The sequence below is a fragment of the Eleutherodactylus coqui genome, chromosome 5 (assembly GCF_035609145.1).
Source record: "Eleutherodactylus coqui strain aEleCoq1 chromosome 5, aEleCoq1.hap1, whole genome shotgun sequence".
NCBI classification, from domain to species: Eukaryota; Metazoa; Chordata; class Amphibia; order Anura; family Eleutherodactylidae; genus Eleutherodactylus; species Eleutherodactylus coqui.
The window spans coordinates 142727904-142746253 of record NC_089841.1 but is presented as its reverse complement, the minus strand read 5'-3'; the positions used below and the strand labels follow the sequence as shown (position 1 = coordinate 142746253).

General features: G+C 44.2%; 1 protein-coding gene across 1 annotated transcript in view; it reads left to right on the top strand.

The window, feature by feature from the left end:
- ZCCHC8 (zinc finger CCHC-type containing 8) overlaps nt 1-18350 on the top strand; it is a 34766-nt gene that overhangs the window by 4099 nt on the left and 12317 nt on the right. The window contains exons 5-10 of the mRNA XM_066603310.1: nt 731-805; nt 1410-1513; nt 4322-4393; nt 7545-7605; nt 17227-17369; nt 18112-18254. Of these exons, the coding sequence (XP_066459407.1) occupies nt 731-805; nt 1410-1513; nt 4322-4393; nt 7545-7605; nt 17227-17369; nt 18112-18254 (598 nt within the window). The remainder of the gene's footprint in view (nt 1-730; nt 806-1409; nt 1514-4321; nt 4394-7544; nt 7606-17226; nt 17370-18111; nt 18255-18350) is intronic.

The following is an 18350-nucleotide window of genomic DNA, read 5'->3' as shown; positions in this document are numbered from 1 at the left end:
CGTATGGCTCCTAAGCACATGCTATCACTGCACCTTAATAGTTTGACAGCATGCGCTATGTAGCGGCTGCAGTGTACTACTATGACATGGAAATGGGTTAAGGATAAGGGTGCTTTTTCCCAAGTGTTGGTAGCCACTGCTATCACTCAAGCTTTATCAGTAATGGACGAGCTGAAGTCGCAAATCCAGATTTAGTCTGGCAATTAACGGCAAGTCATGAGCATTAGTAGCACTCCTATAATAGCCCCCTAACTTCTAATATATAAAAGCCTACAGGATTTTTTTTGCACCACACTTTGACCCCTTTGCGTGACCTTTGGTGGATGATTTTGGTGTCATTAGGTTTGTGATCTTCTCTCCACCGCCATAAAATGAGTTTGATACATTAGGTGATTGGTCAGGCAATGACAAAGTTCCCATGTTAAGTCTAGCGGCGTTGCTGTGCTTCAGCCAGCAGCGCCGCTAGGGAGAGTCGAGCATTGCTAAGCGACATTCTCATCAAGTGCTTATCAGTTTAACTGTTGCCATGTCCCCAAAACGTGGAAGACCAAGCCGTGGACGGCGAGCAGTTGAAGCCGAATCCTCAGCTTGACAATTCTTAGACATTTACCACCAGTTTTCCAAACCTTTTGTTTGCGTAGTGAACATCGAGTCAATGTAGTATTGGCCAAATGTTGAACCAATCTACTGATTTTCGAATTATACTCAACCAGTCTGACCTTTCTTTCAGCCATCAAGTATTTCTTTGGAGTCCAGTGATATCTCTAGTATGGATGCAATTAAGAAAATTAAGGAGGCCTTCAGTGTAAGTGTAATGAAAGGGGTACTATTCTAATCTCCCAAATTGTACTTCTGTTTATAAATATAGAAAAAGTGTGAAGGAAGCTCAACTGTGGCAATTTTTTGAACTCTTATACTGAACTTTTTTATTTGTAGGAGGTATTGTGCATCTAATTTATTTCTTGGGTGACATTTTGGGACACTAGTATACATTTTTAAGCATTCTTTAATGGAAAGTGACACTTTATAGACAAATGCACTTATATGCAATTTTGTGTCAATGTGCTGAGCGCCATTTTGACAAGTATCTAATGTTAGAAAATGTATTGATATAGAGTTTTAGCATGTGTTTTTTTTTTTTGTTTTGTTTTGTTTTTAATTAAGGTTTTTATTTGTGTCAAAAGTATAAATCTTGCCCTGGCTACCAGAGTTGTAAAATGTCCACATATTCCTGGCAGAAGGTGATTTGTGATTTAAATGCTTTATGTGCAAATATGATAGAGGCTGAAAAAAACCCTCTTAACCCAAAAGAAAGTAAATCGCAAACCTGTAAGTTTGATTTCTGTGTAGGTTTAAAGATGTTTGATGAAAATGGCTAACTGGACTTTTACCCTTTTTTTTTATTGCAGGTTGTTGGAAGTGTTCTTTATTTTACTAATTTCTGCCTTGACAAGCTTGGGCAGCCTCTCCTGAATGAGAACCCACAGTTAACTGATGGATGGGAAGTTCCAAAGTATCCTCTAACATGAAGCTGCATTTGCATTAAGTGGTAAACACCTTATTATCATGTCAAGTTACAATTCCTACCTGTAGCATGACAAAAGCGTAAGAATATCAGTACACTCTACGGTGATCTGCCATAAATACATGCAGATCATGACTAATTGTCGGGTGGCACCTGCACTTGTCAATTGAAACAATAAGTACACAGGGTATGTGGTTACAGCAGATCACTGCAGTGTGTATAGAGCAACCCTCAGGTATATCCGCATGTACCGTTTTCCCCTGATAAGAAGCCCTACCCCGGTTTCTAAAGGAGGCTTGAAATATAAGCCCTCCACCGAAAGTAAGCCCTAGCTGACTTACATGGGGGGGGGCGGGGGGATCGATACTTGTCTGGTCTGCGGCATCCTGATGCCTCGCGAAGGTCTCCGGCGCTGCAGCAAGCTGCAGTGCGCTCCGCGCTGATATTTCAGTTTCTTTCCGGTGACTGGGCTTTAAATACCCCGCTCCGGCAAAGCGAGTGCTGTGATTGGATCAAGCACCAGCCAATCACAACCAGCGCTCCCAACATTCACAGCCATTCAGTGAATGACCTCACTGAATGGCTGTGATTGGCTCATCGAGCGCCAGCTGTGATTGGCTGGTGCTTGATTCAATCACAGCACTTGCTTTGCTGGAGGCGGGGTAATCAAAGCCCCACTTACCAGAAAGACACAGATATGTCAGCTTGCCGCAGCGCCGCCTGAGACCATCACGAGGCATCAAGACGCCGCAGACCAGGTGAGTATAAGCCCGCCTACTTAATGCTCCTACTGCTTGCAAACAAAACTTGTGTTTCTCCTTTTTGTATGCACTTGTGGCTTTTGATCTAAGGACGTGAAATGTGGTTTAAGCGCTCTAGAGTTTTGTGTTTCATTTAATTTTCGTTTGAAATCTAAAATATTTAAGCAGGTGATCGTGAGACAAATTTTTTTTTTCACCCCTCATACACACCATTCTAGTGGGGTGGCTAATGTGGTACCATTTTTTTTTAATTTATTTATTTTTTTTTAAATTTTATTTAACCCCTTTCCGCACTATTGTAGTAGATCGCGGAAGCCACACAGTTCCCGTGTGCTGCCATATTATGGCACAGTGATGACTTGTAGGGCTTGGCACCCTGCGATAACTGCCAATTCTGTGATGGTACAGAGTATTATAAATTGGAAGGCCAAAAGTCATGGGATAGCCGTATGTAAATTGATTATGAAGTGTTGTTGCATCAGGTGACGACTTATGAATGTCCACACCTCTATAATTTTTGAAATCCAGATAGGCGATATTCACAGCACCCCCTTCATCCACCACTTTTGTGACATAGTCAAAGAAATCAATGAGATCAGTATAACATGATATGCCTTCAATACAGTTATGGTGCTTAGGATACAATAGGTTGTATTTAAGTGTTCAAATATCCTCTTTCAGGAGCTTTTCTAATAATTGAAATAACACACGTAAACTAACTGGCCTTTAGTTCCCTGCTTTTCTACTCCCCTTCTTGTGGAGGAGTACAACATTGGCCATCCTCCAGCAATCAGGAACATCGCCTGTTAGAAGGGATAAGTTGAAGAAATCAGAGTGCAGCAATTGCAAACTGAAGAGTTCTTTAAGAACTCTGGGGTGGATGCCATCTGGACCCATTGCCTTCTTTAACTTTAACCCTTCACCTGCAACATTCTCCATAAACACTAGATATGAAGCCCTTACAACTAGAGATAATGCCAGGCCCAATCGTATAATCATTCTGAAAACTAGCTCCTAAAAATACCAAAGAAAAGTAGTTATTCCAATGGTCAGGGATGGCCTTACTTCAATTAATATAATTATCCTCATTTTTACTTCCAGAGTTTTTCTTCTGTCAGTGATATACCTGATGAATGTTTTATCCCCCCTACTTGATGGATATAGCCACTTTTCCCTCTTTTTATGCTTTAGCAGCATTAATGTTTTACCTTCTAAGTTTTTCTACAAATCAGTCAACTACACAATTTCTTCTTACAGAGACTGTCGCCTATCTTCAGCATTATAAGCTAAGCTTATGGGCTAAAAGTAGGTGAAGCGCACAGTTTGGGGATCCAAGTTTTTCTTGCTGCTAAGTAGTCTGCCTCTTTTAGTTTTATAATTGGGGACCTACCTGGCAGTGCAGCTCAATTCATTTAGTGGCAGCTTCCAGCACTAACACCGGGAAAATGGTGGGGAAGGTAAGTATAAAGCTTACATCTCTGGACTCTGCGCTTCACATACTTTTAGCCCATGAGCTTCTAGTGCTAAAAGTTGGTAACAGGCTCTTTAAATCTCTCATAGGCTGACTTCTTTTAATATATTTCAAAGTTCTCCATTGAATCAGTGTTTTTTTTTTGTTTTTTTTTTTTTTGTACTTCTCAATTGTATTTGCCTTGTACATTACAGTATGATTACCCCAAAACAGGGTCACTTAAAAACAATACAGCTCATCCTGCAAAAAATGTCATCATACAGCTGTCAGCAGAAGAATAAAAAAAAATCTTTTTCACCTGTAAGGGGTAAGCAGCTGATGATTCTTAATTTCCCCTGCGTAGGATATTGAGGTTTACAATTCGCCCATTTAAATCAATAAGAACGAAAAGCAGTTGCCTCTCAAGTGACACATTCTCTATTAACTGAAAGCAGACATCCCCTTTACTTATATCCTTTTAACTTGCCATATCAATAAAAAACAAAGTAATGTATATAGCAATATCTCATTGCCTGTCTATTCTTTTAAAACAAGGAATTAAACCCTTAATATGTTCTAATAAAGATATCAGCAAGTTTTTGCTCAGATTTTGTCTCTAGATGGTGAAGAAGTTCAAGTACCAGTAAAAGCAAAAAGGTTTGTATGCGTTTTTGTCAATGCATTTGTCGATTGCAGGTAGATTAGGGCTTATTCCTGTTAAACGTGTTGTGCCAAAAACAACTTGAATCACCTATCCATAGGCGTTCCCATGTATCCCCTCCTATTCACTGTAGGCTCACTCCACCACCACAGTGAGGAGGAGATTCAATGATAATAGTGGTTGCTTGTACTTGATATTTTCCATTGAGTCTCATTAAAATGAATGGACTGGCACATTGCATGTTCTACCTCCTCTCCATTCAATCTGATGGTGCAGTCGGTGGGAGACCCCAATTAGACTTTTATAACTTTTCTTATGGATAGGTGATAAGTTGTTTTGTCCATTACATTGGGGGACATGGCCTATGACAATTTGTGTAGCTACTGCCACTAGGATGCAGACACTAAGCAGGGTTGGCAGTAGACTGTCCCTGTTTACCCCACCAAGGAGGGTGAACCGACTGGATTTAACCTCTATTGACCATGCCTGAGTAAGATGGCAAGCAGGCATGGTCAACTTTGGTAACCCCTCACATTGGAGCACTCCCTTCCTACTCAAAGGCAGGCGAACACAACTGGGAGCTGGCAAATGGGTAAGTATCCTTCTTTCCTACTTGATCCACCACCTACTTCTCCGGTGCATACATCTGGTAGGGACTCCGCTTAGTGCTTGCTGCTGGGAAAGGGTCTGCTGCTAATCACTCAGACGTGGTGGTTGTAATGGCCCCTCTGTTCTTCAGTTCTTTAGGGGATCAGCGATGGGGGCTTAGTCTTATGGACAGCGCGGCACCCCATCTCCTCTTTGGTGCAACTTTGCCATGCACCTGGCGATATCTATGCTCAGACCTCAAGAGGCACTTTCTTCCATGGGGTGTTTCAGGGCTGAGGGGGCAGCTTCCCACTGCGGTGTCTGTGGCACTTGCAGCCTCCAGGCCTCAAATTAAGGCAGCGGCCTACAGCAGGGCATGTCCGGTGAGGAAAGGCTCCTTACCCTCTTGGACCAATAGGGGTTTTTGTTGGTGGGGCAGCTTCCTGCCCTTCCTACAATCTTCTTGCTTGCCTCCCTCCTGCCGTCAGGTCCTGTTTGTTTCCTCTCTGCATAAGCACATTGCTCTCTGCTGAAACTGGGACCTGTAGTGTACCTGATGAGCTCCCTATGGCTATTCATGTGTATGATGGGCTTAACTGCTCCGCAAGCTCCCATCCTCCTTTGCTCCTTCTGCAGCAAGCATATTCAGTTGCGCTCTACACGCTAGTGTGCAGTACTCGGCACTATGTCTGACTTCAGGGCCCAGCCAGAGCTATGCATTTGGTTGCGCTCGTTGCAGTACCAAATAGTCATGCGGACAGTTGGCGTTATTATGTAGCTTTTTTTTTTTTTTTCCTGTCCAACCTCCTCCATCTGCCAAACCTGAATGGGATCACTCCCTCTTGGTCTGCATCCGACCCCATAGACCGTCTGGACCACTATTTCTATCAACCGCCACTAAGCGTGTCTGACTATGATGATTTTGCCACACCACGACCCTCCACACGGTACATCTAGGAAATGGGCTAGGCTTCGTCTCTCAGAGCCTTCCATCAGCTTCAGCATATCACCCAGGTCTTACAGGAGGACGTTCTGAGCTCTTTTCCAGACACTAATGTCGCTCTGGGGGAAACTTTGAGTCTCGTTCAGACTCTGACCTCGATTAGGAACAGGCTACCAAGCTCTTTTTTTTTTTTTTTTAAGTCAATAGTCTGATAGTGGCCGTGAAAGAGACCCTTCCGGTAAAGGACTAGCCGCCAACTTTATCTACGGAAGCTATCTTTTTTTAGGTTCCCAAAATGTTACCCTGAAAGTCTTCGCTGCCCATACGGCATTCAAAGATATTTTAGCCCGGAAATGGAACCTTCCCGACAAACCCTTTACCAAACCTAAGAGTTTGCATGTCATGTATCCCTTTCTAGAGGATTTGGTGAAGTGGCCTCTTTACCAGTGGTGTATTCCCCCCCGTGGCCTATTTCTATACACATACTCTATTGCCTAAGGCTGATGCATATACTTGAAGGACGTACAGGACAACGTTTATTTCCTTGCCAAGGCTCCCTTTCAGGCTGTGGGCTCAGCGCTTCGGCCAATATTTGCCTTTAATAGGGCCACTGCTGAATGGACTAAGCAACTAAGTCAGGCCCTTCTTTCAAGCTGGAATTGTTCTCCTTGGAGATGTATAGGGGTCTGAGCTCTGTTACATTGTTTAATGTTCACGGTTTTCTCTTTAACAATTGTTTTGACCAGTTTCTAGCCTACTTACTGCTCCTACTGCTTGCAAACAAACTGGTTACCTTGGCGTCTGCAGAATGACTATAGCTGGTAGGAGGAGCTAACATATAACTTTTTGCGTGGTGTCCACCTCCTAGTCGCAGTAGCTATACCCATGGCATTAGGCTGTGTCCCCTATTAGACGAAAGAGATTTAATAGCAAATACAAAAATCATATATATTTTTTTTATATTTGGTGCAGCTCCTTCTAATATACCTCCCTCAAAAAAAGTTGAGGGTTAAAGTAAAAATCACTTGCTGCTTTAGTGTCCTGGAAGTTCCTGCAGTGGTCACAACCAAATCGTTGTTCATGTGACCGCTAAACCAGTAATTGGCTGCAGCAGTCAAGTGACCAATGTATGAACTTTCTGGAGTGACAGGACCAGTGACCCTGGAAAGATGTGGCATTTAGGAGATGAGTGCTCTTCGTGCTGTCTTTTTGGTGTTTTTTTTTTTTGTTTTTTTTTCTTTCAGTTTTTAATCCACTTATTTGTCTTCTGTGAAATTTTAAATCCTCCCAAAAAACACCTTTTGAAAGGAAGCTTTATCTTCAAACACCCTGTTGGTTATATTACTTAATGTGTGCTGCTGTTTTCTGCATCCAAAACCAAGACTAACTTTCCAAGTCTGGGAAATTTTTATATATTTGTCAGTTTTTTGGATCCCATTCAAAATATATATTGGCTGCCTTTTAAGGATCTGCAATTTGTGAAATTTGCCTATTCCACAGTTAATACATACAGTTGTAAACCTTCAAGATGAATTAGGAAGCAGGACAATTAAAATTGGCATTGCATCAATCCAACCAATATTATGTTTCACTTGAGTGTTTTTCATTTGTTATAGACCTAAACCATGTTGCTTCAATTGTGGCTGTGAGGAGCATCAACTAAAGGACTGTCCCAAAGTAAGCTTGTTAGATAAATGTTATTTACACATGCTAAGTTCTTCACCTTCTTTTCAATGAAAATTTGTGTTACTGGTAAGGGAGACAAACTTATGTGTCGCAGTTTGTTGTGAAAACTTATTTCCAGAGCGTCATCCCGACGGCCCCATTACATATGGAGGTTGCCCTCTGACCCAGGTAGGGACAGGAAGAGTTTTTTTAAAAGCACCTCCCTTTCCACCCGTGCTTCAGTGTCTTCCTGTCCCTACGGTGGGACAGAGGAGCAGCTCCAGAGCTGCAGGAGATAGGAAGCTGCGGAGGCAAAGAAGACTTACCGCACGCTGTGCGCCCCCCCTGGAGGGGTAGAGGTCGGGGCCGCACACTCAAGAGTCCCTGCAACCCCGACCTGCGCCGCCGACGGAGCCGTCAGTCGCCTCAGTAGCGCTGGTCTCCCTCGCGCGGATCGCATGTTCGGGCACTGGACCTCGGGCGCATAGCGGTGACGTCATCCGGCGTGGTGACGTCACGCGCACAACGTAGGGGGCGTGGCTACCGGCGAAAACCCGGAAATGGCGCCAAATTTGAAAATCCTCCCCATAAAAGCAGGCTAAACTCCATGGAGGTTCCTGCTGACTGCCAAACAAGTGTATGTGAGTATGTCTACCCGCAACAGCTCAGCACGTGAGGGAGAGATTGACACCCTACCAACTGTAAGTAGGCTATACGCCAAAACATGCGCAAATGGTCACTTGTACAGCGGATGCATATATGTTCCCTTTCTTATCTCCCCTCTCCCCCACTTTCATGGGTAGATGGATAAGGAGGGTCCAAAGAAAACGGACCCGAGGAAAAAATCGAAAAAATGCGTCCTCTGCAACAAAAGGCTCGAGGAGAGCTATAAAAAAACCCTATGCGAGGAGTGAGTGTATTACCGCAAGTAATGCTCCTGAATCCAACGCTTGCACTGCTATAACAGTGAATTGCTCTGCCTTCACAGATGCACGGGGAAAATTCTCGCAGAGGAGAAAGCAGCATTCAAATCCGATATCCGCTGCATGATAAGGGAAGAGCTGCAGGCTTCCATGGCGTCCCTTCCCCAGGCCCAGCCAGGTCCGTCACGGGTCCCTAAAAGACCTAGACAGACCGAGTCGGCGAGTTCGATCTCCGGTGAATCACTGGAGCTCCTGTCCGAAGGGGAATTAGAGGACCCGCCAGTTCCCATAGAAGACGAGAAGAAATATTACTTCTCATCAAACGACATTGCGCACCTCATCAAGGCGGTGAGGGAAACAGTGCAAATTGAGGAAGATAACCCGCCGAGAACAATCCAGGATGAGATGTTTGGCGGCCTCCGATCTAGAAGAAAGATCATGTTCCCAGTCAACCAGACGCTGCAGCAAGTGATCACAGACGAATGGCAGGAACCGGAAAAAAGGATCACTGTTCCAAGAGAGATCCGAAACCGGCTCACATTCGCTACCGAGGACGTCCGCCTGTACAGGGAAACCCCTAAGGTGGACATCCAAATCGCAAAAGTGGCCAAGAAGACCCTCTTGCCCTTCGAGGACACCTCCCAGCTATCCGATCCGATGGATACAAAAATCGACGGATTAATGAAGAAGGCCTGGGAGGCAACATCCCTCACCATCGAGGCTAACATAGCCTCAACCTCAGTGGCTAGATCCATGGCGCTCTGGCTAAACAGGCTAGAAGCCTCCATAAAGGATCGGGCCCCCAGAGAGGAGTTGGCCAGCTGTCTCCCCCTCTTAAAAATGGCTACCGCCTTCCTGGCTGACGCATCAGCGGAGACGGTAAGATACGGGGCAAAAACCGGAGTCCTCAGCAACTCAGCAAGAAGGGCACTATGGCTGAAGACTTGGGCCGCAGACATCACATCAAAAAATAAGCTCTGCGCCATCCCCTTCCAAGGGGAATATATGTTTGGGCCCGTCCTGGACAAAATCCTGGAAAAAGTCGGCGACAAGAGTAAAACCCTGCCCGACAGACAACCTTTCAGGAAACCATCCTTCCCGAAGAGGACGCGCCAGCCTCCTCCCGAAGTTAAAGGGAAAGGGAAGACTGGAAGATGGTCGTACCCCAAGGGAGGTCGGGGTAAGGAAGTCCAACCCTCCCCTGAACAGACAGGGGGTAGATTAGCGGGCTATCTAAGCCAGTGGCAAGGGGTAACGTCTAACCCCTGGGTACTCCGAATAATCGAAGCAGGGTACCAAATTGAATTCCACTCGCTACCCCCTAGGAGATTCCTTATAACCTCCCCGGGGTCCCTACAGGAACAAGGGAACCTCATAAAAGGCGTTCAGGAACTTAAGGACCTAGGGGTCATTACACAAGTCCCCGATTACGAAAGGGGTGAGGGATTCTATTCCCCCCTATTTCTAATAAAAAAACCGAATGGTTCCATTAGGACTATATTTAATCTTAAAGTCCTAAATAAATTTATCTCGTACAAAAAATTCAAGATGGAAACAGTAAGATCCATCGTCCCACTAATAGACTGAGATAGTGTAATGTGCACCATAGATCTTAAAGATGCATATTACCATGTCCCAATAACGGCAGCCCATCACAAGTACCTGAGGTTTGCTCTGCGGGAGGGAGACAAGATCCAACATTACCAATTCACGGCCCTTCCATTCGGAATCTCCACCGCCCCTCGGGTATTCACGAAAATCGTAATAGAGATGGTAGCCTATTTCAGGCGGAACCAGATCCGCATATTTCCATATCTGGATGACTTTTTGTTGGTGTCAAGGACGGAGAAGACCATGCGTATAGACCTATCCATGGTCTTGTCCACCCTAAACAGTTTAGGGTGGATAGTTAACAAGCAGAAGTCCGACTTGAACCCTGGTACACAAAAGGTGTACCTGGGAGTATTACTAGACTCCCACATCCAGGAATCCCGGCTTCCATCATCTAGGAAGGAAGACCTCACCCAAAGAGTAAACTCCTTCTGTCAGGCTACGGCGGTTTCCATTAGAGAAACAATGAAGGTGCTGGGCATTCTGACAGCTTGCATTCAGATAGTCCCATGGGCACAAGCCCATACCCGGCAACTACAAGGATTTATCCTTGCCAACTGGGACAAACGGCAGACATCCCTGGATAAGAAGGTGAGCCTGTCCGTCCGAGTCAAAGAGTCCCTACGCTGGTGGACCTCACAGAGGAACCTAAGCAAAGGTACCTCTTGGTCACAAGAATCTACCGTACCCATCACAACAGATGCCAGCAAAACGGGATGGGGAGCCCAAGTAGCCGACCAAAATCTACAGGGAATCTGGGACCCCCAAGTAGCTAAACGCTCATCCAATTTCAGAGAACTAAGGGCAATCTGGGAAGCACTTCAGGCGGCAGAACCCCTTATAAAAGGAAGGCATGTCAAAATCCTAACCGATAATATGACAGCTCTGTCATTTGTTCGTCACCAGGGGGGAACGCGACACCCGCACCTGCAACGACTGGCAACAGAGATACTCCGCTGGGCGGAATCCAACGTGCTGTCCCTCTCAGCGATCCACTTAAAAGGGTCCACAAACGTCGCTGCCGACTTCCTGAGCAGACAGAGCATTCATCCAGGAGAATGGGGACTGAATCAGCGAGTCTTCGACCAACTAATCTGCCAGTGGGGAGAACCACAGATAGACCTGTTCGCCACAAAGAGAAATTCAAAGTGCCAGGACTTTTACTCGCTGAACCCCAGAGACAATCCACGCGGGGTAGACGCCCTGTCCCAAAGCTGGGACATGGACCTAGCCTACGCCTTTCCTCCCTTCCCACTGATCCCCCGCACCCTCAGGAAAATCCAAACCAGCCGGGCGTCAGTCATACTAGTTGGCCCTATGTGGGACAAAAGGCCCTGGTATCCCCTGCTAAAAGTCTTGGCGATCCGGGGTCCATTCCTACTACCAGCCGTAGAAGATCTTCTCCTCCAGGGCCCACTAACATACCCAGGGGTCGAGAAGTTGAAGCTAGCAGCATGGATGCTGAAAGCATGATACTGCGTGGGAAGGGACTCTCCCATAATGTAATTACTACCCTAACAAATAGCCGGAAACCTATCACGACAGCTATCTACGATAGGATATGGAAAAAATTCAGAGTTCTGTAAAATAGAGCCAGGGAAAATCCCAGGAATTGACATTCCCGTAATCCTGGAATTTTTGCAGGCAGGCCTAGAAAAAGGCCTTAGTCCTAGAACCCTTAAAGTTCATACAGCAGCACTAGGGTCCTATCTAGATTTTCCCTTGGCAGAACACCGCTGGGTGCGTAGGTTTCTCAAAGGGGCAGAACGGCTTCGACCCTTTGTTAGAGAAACCTTTCCTACCTGGGACCTAAATATAGTCTTAACTAGCTTTTGCCAACCCCCCCTTCGAACCCCTCTCACAACTCTCTGAGGCTGCTCACACTAAAAGTTACCCTTTTAGTTGCCATAACGTCGGCTCGGAGAATAGGGGAATTGCAAGCATTACATTGTATTGAACCATACATGGTAATACAAGACGACAGGATTACCTTCAGACTAGACCCAGCCTTCCTTCCGAAGGTAGTGTCAAAATTTCATAGGGAGCAGACGATTACTCTGCCCTCCTTCTGTCAAAATCCCCGCAACGAGAAAGAGAGAGAATTTCATAACCTAGACGTTAGGAGAGCTGTTCTAGCGTACCTAGAGGCCACCCGTTCTTTCCGTAAAAATAATAACCTCTTCATTCAATTTCAGGGGCCGGCAAAAGGAAAGACGGCAACTAAGAGCACCATCGCGAGGTGGATCAAGACCGCCATCCAAGAGGCATATAAAGCCAGGGGTCTCGATCCTCCGGGGAAAATTAGAGCCCACTCCACCCGCTCTCTCTCCTCCTCTTGGGCAGAAAAAGGCCAGGCGTCTGCCGAGCAGATTTGCAAAGCGGCGACCTGGTCGAGTATACATACATTTACCCGACATTACAGGGTTAACGTCCAGTCGGACAAAGACCTGAGTTACGGACGTAAAGTCCTTCAGGCAGTGGTCCCACCCTAGGGCCACGTATAATTTGGTATACTCCATATGTAATGGGGCCGTCGGGATGACGCTCTGGAAAGACACGGATTACTTACCGGTAGTCCCATTTCCAGGAGTCATCACGACGGTCCATAGTTCCCTCCCCTTTAAGAATAATTTATGTTCTTCAAATGTAAATATGACCGAATAAAGGTAAAATTTGGTTTAGTAAACGTCCACCGTAATAATTTATAAGTCACTGAAGCACGGGTGGAAAGGGAGGTGCTTTTAAAACTCTTCCTGTCCCTACCTGGGTCAGAGGGCAACCTCCATATGTAATGGGGCCGTCGTGATGACTCCTGGAAATGGGACTACCGGTAAGTAATCCGTGTCTTTTAACCATTTCAAGGTAACAAAAATGGATATCCACTGATATACAGGGAATGGACAAATTTGTTAAACTGACACTTTTTTATGAGTCTTGTGAAGAAACCCACTGTAAGGTCTTATTGGGAAGCAAACCCCATTCACAGCACCCCCCTCTTTATCGGCAGTCATAGAGGATGCACTGAGACTAATAGTGCTCCTCCAACGAATCCCCCTGACTATGACAGATCATAGAAAATGTATCCTATTTTTAGATTTTTTTTTTTTTTCTTAAATCAAGTTTTGACACTGCATACTCGGTGAAAATCTTACCATAAATGAGTTTCTAGTCATTTAAAGGTAAACTGTGATTCTATCAGTATATTCCTATGGAATTAAATTGTATAAGCTGTGTAAGAGCATCACGGGCTATCCATTGCAGAGTTGCCAAAATGTATGCTCGATGGTGCCTGTCACAACTGGGGACCACAGGGAAAATTATCTGGAGGATTACTGTTTGCACCCACATCCCTCTGTTCTGACTCCTTACAAGTGGCAAATACAGGTGTATGTTGCACTATTCACAGAGACAGAAATGGCATTCTACAATCTCCAGTAAGGCTAGCAATATTCTGCCTCAGCCATGGACAGGGGCCTAAGTCTCAGACTTAACACAAAGTCCAGCAGCCTCATTTTTAACTTGCTGGCTCTACGCTACAGAGACAAGAAAGATTTCTGTATGTTGAGTACTGTACACAGTGAGGCCACCGTATCGGTAAATGATTTTCCACAGAAAAACAAAAACTTATCTGCATAATTGAATACAACAAATATATAGGTGGTACTGACCTGTCAGACCAGGTGTTAAAGCCATACATAATAATGAGATTATACGTTTGGCGCAAAGAACTGTCAATTTATATTATACTATTCCTTTGTGATGACCGGTGGCACCCATTCTTTTCTTGGCATACCAGGAAATGATTTATGAACACTTCTTGTTCCAAAATCTAGGTCCAGTGTTGCCCCTGAATTTAGAGTTCGGAGGCTCTGAGCAAAAATCCCTCAAGAAGGTGGCATATCTGCAGTAAAAAAGGCAAAAAGTGTGCTAGCTTATATTTTTGTCCATAATGGTATCCATACCAACCCTGTACATCTGAAAGGTTTTAAAACTTATTATAATAAGGCCCAATTTTAATTTGACTTCATAAACCACTTTAAAAAATATTTCTTACCAGAATCTTTTCTCACTGTTTTGTTTATAAAGGCAGGATCATGTTAATTGTTTTAAAATGAATGCCTTTTAGACACAATTCTTGCTCAAGACATCTTTTGTGAGATAATCGTTGTGTGCATTTACCAGGGCAAGGTGATCACTCAAAATTTGCTCAAACGTCAGTTTGACAGTTTTGAGCGATCGCTTTGCGCTCCGAGCTGGTATACAGAAGACAAGCAGAGACGCTTGTCTTCTGTATACTCCTGCTGTCTTCACGGAGCACAGAGCTGGTATACAGCTGTGCGCTCCATGCTGGGTATGCAAAGCACCCAGTTCTTCATACTCCAGCTGTGTTCACGCAGTGCTCAGCTGGTATACATCTGTGCACTCCATGCGGGGTATGTGGAAGACAGCTGGACCGCTGTTTCTTCATACTCCTAGCTGTGTTCTCTGAGCGGGATACCAGCTGAAACAATAGTATCAGCGGTATATCGCTGTGAACTCGCCGTGCGGCATTGATGAGGCTCATCGTTCTCTTTCAGCCTGTTGAACGACTCGTTAACAAAAACTGCACAATGTCCGTGCAGTTAGACCCAGCGATTCGCTCTCAAAAGACGGCTTTGAGCGTTTTATGAGCAAGAATCGGTGGGTCTACATGGGTCTTAAGAGAAAGGGGGGGATCATTGTGATGAACTTTTTGTTTTGTCAAACAAAACTAAAAGAAGAAAAATAAACCTTTTAATTTTACACTCTGCCCCTCTATGACACTTCATAGTGCACTTGTGCTTCTGCACATCCTTAGATTTGATGTACAAAACAAACAGACAATAACTGAAAAGCACTTATTTACCAATATATGCCTTATCGAATACCCAGGGGTGTCCTATTTTTCTCAATGGTGAATTTTTATATCTTTTTTTTTTTGGACTGATTCTGAAGTTTTAGTACTAATTAATTGCAATGACATTTTGGGGCCATAAAGTAAGTCATATGAAAATGCCCTTGACAATTGTGCATGCCGATTTATTAAATATATACTAAATGGTAAAAACTATATGTGGTCCCTACAATTATTAAATATGCCCGCCTATTTCTTCTATATGTACAAAAGTAAATCTAAAGACAAATTTTTTTTTCCACACTTTTTTAGACTTTTTTTTGAAAAATATTTAATTTAACAAAAAAAGGCTTCATGTGTCCTGAAAATAACATGGTAAAATAGTTTGTGCAAAGCTGTTAGATATTGGCCTGTAAAAGAGATGCATGTGAAAAGCGCCACCACAACCCAAAGCATTACATAGCACTCATTCATATCAGTGGGTTTTTATGTAATACACAATGGATCCACAATGAGAGATGCTTTGTTTGCTCTCCTCCCTGGCCAAAGAGATTTGGATCCTGAATGGATGATCCTGCTCAATTAACTCAGAATTTCCTAATGGAGTATATGAAAACAAGTTTCTCGGAACACTGCAAGACTTTAGCTATAGCTGCTACCTAAGCACAATTAAGCTGGTGCCCTGCTCTTAACGCCTTTAGGCTTAATTCCCACGGGCAGATTTCCGCCGCGCATTATGCGGCGGTAATCTTCTGCGTTGCCCCGCAGCTATTAGGTTCTATTGAACTTAATGGCGGCAAGCTCACGGTGCGGAATTGCACCATGGAATTACGCCCAGTGAAATCAACCGTATTCACTCACGGCATGTTGTATTGGCCGCAGCCGGACAGCTTCCAATGCAGTCAATGGAAGCCGTCCGTCATGCTATCTTCCGCTGTAGCACAGCGGTAGATAGCGTGAAAACGCTTTCCCGCCCGCATGATGTGGCATTGTGGGCATGTCATATGACGGTGCCAGCACGTCACATGACACTGCCGATGCCTCATGCGCGAGGGCATGGGATGTGGGGCAGCGGATCGGAAGGTGAGTATGGGGTCTCGGGGGGGGGGGGGGGGGCACCGTGATGGTCTCCGCTGCGGCATTCCGCTTGCGGAGCCTGTCATGGCCGTGGGCACTAGGCCTAATGCAGAGGCGTAACTTGAAGTTCCTGGGCCCAAATGCAAAACCTGCAACGGGCCCCCTAACTAACTTTGATTTTCCACACTGTTTGCGCTCTAGTGAGATCACTTTCCCTTTCAGGGAATTCTGGCTTTTTTTTTTTTTTTTTTGACTCCTGTGATATAGATCCTGCTAGAATTCTTCCTGCTGATCATCATCATCCTGTACCTTCAGGCCTTCGTTTTGTCTCTGACACCAGAGAGACACAAGGAAGTTAGTTCTCCACTCCGGATCACTTGGAGATGTGGCAGCAATGGTCTTCCTTGGCAACCAAGCAACACACCCACATTGCCACTGCCGTATCAGAGAGAACCAGCATAGTATGGCAGATTAAGTCCCACGTTACAGTTGTCCTATCCTTCATCTAAGAGTAGACTGCTAACATCAACAAGCCAACTTCCCTTACTGCTTTCATGCAAACTGATTTAGCTCAGTGCATGCAAGAGGGGTATAACTGGTGGAAGGGATGAATTATTTGTGCTTGGTGTCCACCTCCTAGTGGCAGGAACTATACCTAAGGTCTTGCTGTGTCACCCAATGAATGTGACGAGAAATGGATTTTAATGTAAGTAACAAAAATCCTATTTTTTTCAACTAGAAAACCCTTTAAAGTATTTCATAGGCTAAACAATTAGAACAATTGATGCCAAATTGTGTTTCAGAAAAGCCTGTTCTTTTTTTTTTGCACCATTGTTTTAGTTGCTGATTTGTGACTTTTGCTGAATCTGTAGTAATTTAAAACATTCATGATTCCTCTGTCAAAGAGGATTACCACTCCAAATGTAAACTGGGACAGATGTTAATCAGAGGTTCGATCAACGGGAGCCAAACTGCTTTTTGTTTTTTTACTAACTCATGTTGGTGTTACGCACATATATTTCACTTCTCAGTTACTACCATTTTTCAAGTGCAGCCATATTTTTTTTTTATTTCCATTTTACAATCAGAATTTTGGAAGCTGATTTGTGCTTTCTGTGTGTTCCTCATCTGCTATAATCTTATTTTCAGCCTCGTGATTTTGCGCACATTAGCATGAAAAGAAGAGAGTTTATGGAATCCTGTGCTGAATCTGGTAACCAGAACTACCAGCAACGTTATCATGCTGAAGAAGTAGCAGAGAGGTTTGGAAAGTTTAAGCCTGGTGTTATTAGGTAGGTTATTAGGCTTTACAGTTAAAGAATATTAACGGTTTTCTAACTAGTCCACAATTTAAGTGAAATATAGAAATTTGCAGATCGCTGAAGTGGTGAGTTCACCTTCAATAGAAGTGTTCAAACAGAGGCTGGACAGACATCTGTCTGGGATGATTGAGTGAATCCTGCACTGAGCAGGGGGTTGGACCCGATGACCCATTCTGTCTCACATTCAAAGGATTGATCCAAAATTGATAAATTTGAGACTCCTCTTTTAGGGACAATTTCTTAGAAAACTGTTTCTTTCTTGTGATATGTAGTAATGTTAACCTTTTTTAGAGAAGTATTTTCTGCAATCCACATTTTATAGTTTATTCAGAGGGTCTGACCACTGCTGATCACTTTGTAGTGGGTTCCCGAGTCCCCCATTCTTTCCTATAAACTTGACTGCGGCTCCATTTAAACTCCTGTACAACTGCATTGGGATCTCTATTCTAGTTATTGGTGGGGCTTCCAGGGATTAGATGTTTAGACCTATCCCGTTAATGGCTGGTAAATGCCAACTGTGGAACAGCTCCTCTAAATCTACTGGGCTGTCGCCAAACCAAAACATAGCATAGATATGTTTTCTTCAATGCCAAGGAATAAAGCCTCCTCTTTCATTATAGCTTGTTTTACTACTGCATTACAGAGCCCGTTGAACTTTGTGTTTGTTTTTTCCCTACAAAACCATTTTTTTACTGATATTTATAATACATAGTGAGGAGCTTCAAGAGGCCCTTGGAATTTCTGACAGACATCTGCCTCCATTTATATATCGAATGCGTGAACTAGGTTACCCACCCGGTTGGCTGAAAGATGCAGAGCTGGAGACTTCTGGACTATCTCTTTATGATGGAAGAGGTAAACAATCATCCAAACTTACCAGTCAGTCAGGTGGATTATAATGGTACATTTGCATTCCACCTGTTAACACACTTTTCTGGTCTAAAATTTAAT